This window comes from Myotis davidii, unplaced genomic scaffold (assembly GCF_000327345.1).
Source record: "Myotis davidii unplaced genomic scaffold, ASM32734v1 scaffold826, whole genome shotgun sequence".
Classification (NCBI taxonomy): domain Eukaryota; kingdom Metazoa; phylum Chordata; class Mammalia; order Chiroptera; family Vespertilionidae; genus Myotis; species Myotis davidii.
The window spans coordinates 460,116-461,315 of record NW_006297142.1 but is presented as its reverse complement, the minus strand read 5'-3'; the positions used below and the strand labels follow the sequence as shown (position 1 = coordinate 461,315).

At 64.1% G+C, this 1,200-nt stretch overlaps 1 protein-coding gene across 1 annotated transcript in view; it reads right to left on the bottom strand.

Annotated features, from left to right (window-relative positions):
- Positions 1-1,200, bottom strand: part of DAGLA (diacylglycerol lipase, alpha) — a 33,883-nt gene that overhangs the window by 14,149 nt on the left and 18,534 nt on the right. The window contains exon 8 of the mRNA XM_015569810.1: positions 435-486. Within this exon, the coding sequence (XP_015425296.1) occupies positions 435-486 (52 nt within the window). The remainder of the gene's footprint in view (positions 1-434; positions 487-1,200) is intronic.

Below are 1,200 nucleotides of genomic sequence, written 5' to 3'. Positions count from 1 at the left end.
CCGTGGCGCCAGCTGGGCCCGACCCCCAACCCCTGCAGCCCTCTGATGGGAGGCCCGGGGCCTTGCCCTGGCCCCGCAGGCTGGGCCTCTGCATCTCCACGCCCGGCCCTCCTGCCCGGCTCCGAGGGCACCAGGCCTCGCCCGCACAGGGGCTGGAGCATCTCCGCTCCCTCCCCACACGCCAGGCGCCAAGGCCTGCAGGGGCCTGCACGCTGCTTCCTCCTCCGGCCGTTCTCTCCAGCAGAGAACCAACACCAAGCTCCTGTCCCGGCTCCTCCTGCCTCACACTGAGCTGGCGTCCGGAACCGCGTCCCTGACCTGCGGGAGGCTGTGGTGGGAACCAACGGGTGGCAACCGGTTCTCTCTCGTGGGGTTTCACCCTGGAGTGCCTGGCACTCGCCAGAGAAGAAAAATCAAGGACTGCAAACTCCAACGCTGAACGGGCCGAACGGGGCTCCAGCTACGACTCGACGCCAGCGAGCGGCCCTGCAGACCCAGACACACAGACGTTGCCTACACGCCCCTGGCTCTCCGTGCTGGCATCCAGCTCAAGTTCTTATTCTTTTTGTTATTTTTCAAAAAAATATACGTTCATTGATTTCGGAGAGGAAGGGAGAGATAGAAACCTTAATGACGAGAGAGCATCATGGATCGGCTGCCTCCTGCACAACCCCCACCAGGGATGGAAACCACAAGCCGGGCAGGTGCCCTGACCGGGAATCAAACCGTGACCTCCTGGCTCACAGGTTGAAGGTCAACCACTGAGCTACACCAGCCCGGCCAATTCAAGCTTTTCAACAACGCAGCAAACCCTGCCCTGGACCTGACCCCGGGCCCCTGCCATGTTCCGCCTTCTCCACAGCCTCCAGCGCCAGCCCTGACTCCACGTGGGCCTCTCATGGGCCCTGCAGGCTGCACCCCATCTGCCAGGGGGCTGCTCCCTGCCCTCTGCATGGCCTGCTGAGCACCAGGTGCTGGGCCGTGACCCTCCGACCCCCTAGGCCCGTGGGGGTGTTCCCCATCCATCAGAGAACCTCAGGGGGAACGGGGGGCTTCCTTACACCTCATCCCTCACGCTGCAGCTCCCGAGGACCTGCAGGTGGGAAGGAGCCTGTCAAGGCTTCTGGGGCTTCCGTGGAGCACCTGCTTTTGCTTGGGGAGGAGGTGCCCCCTGACCCTGGCTCTGCCTCTAACTGGCTG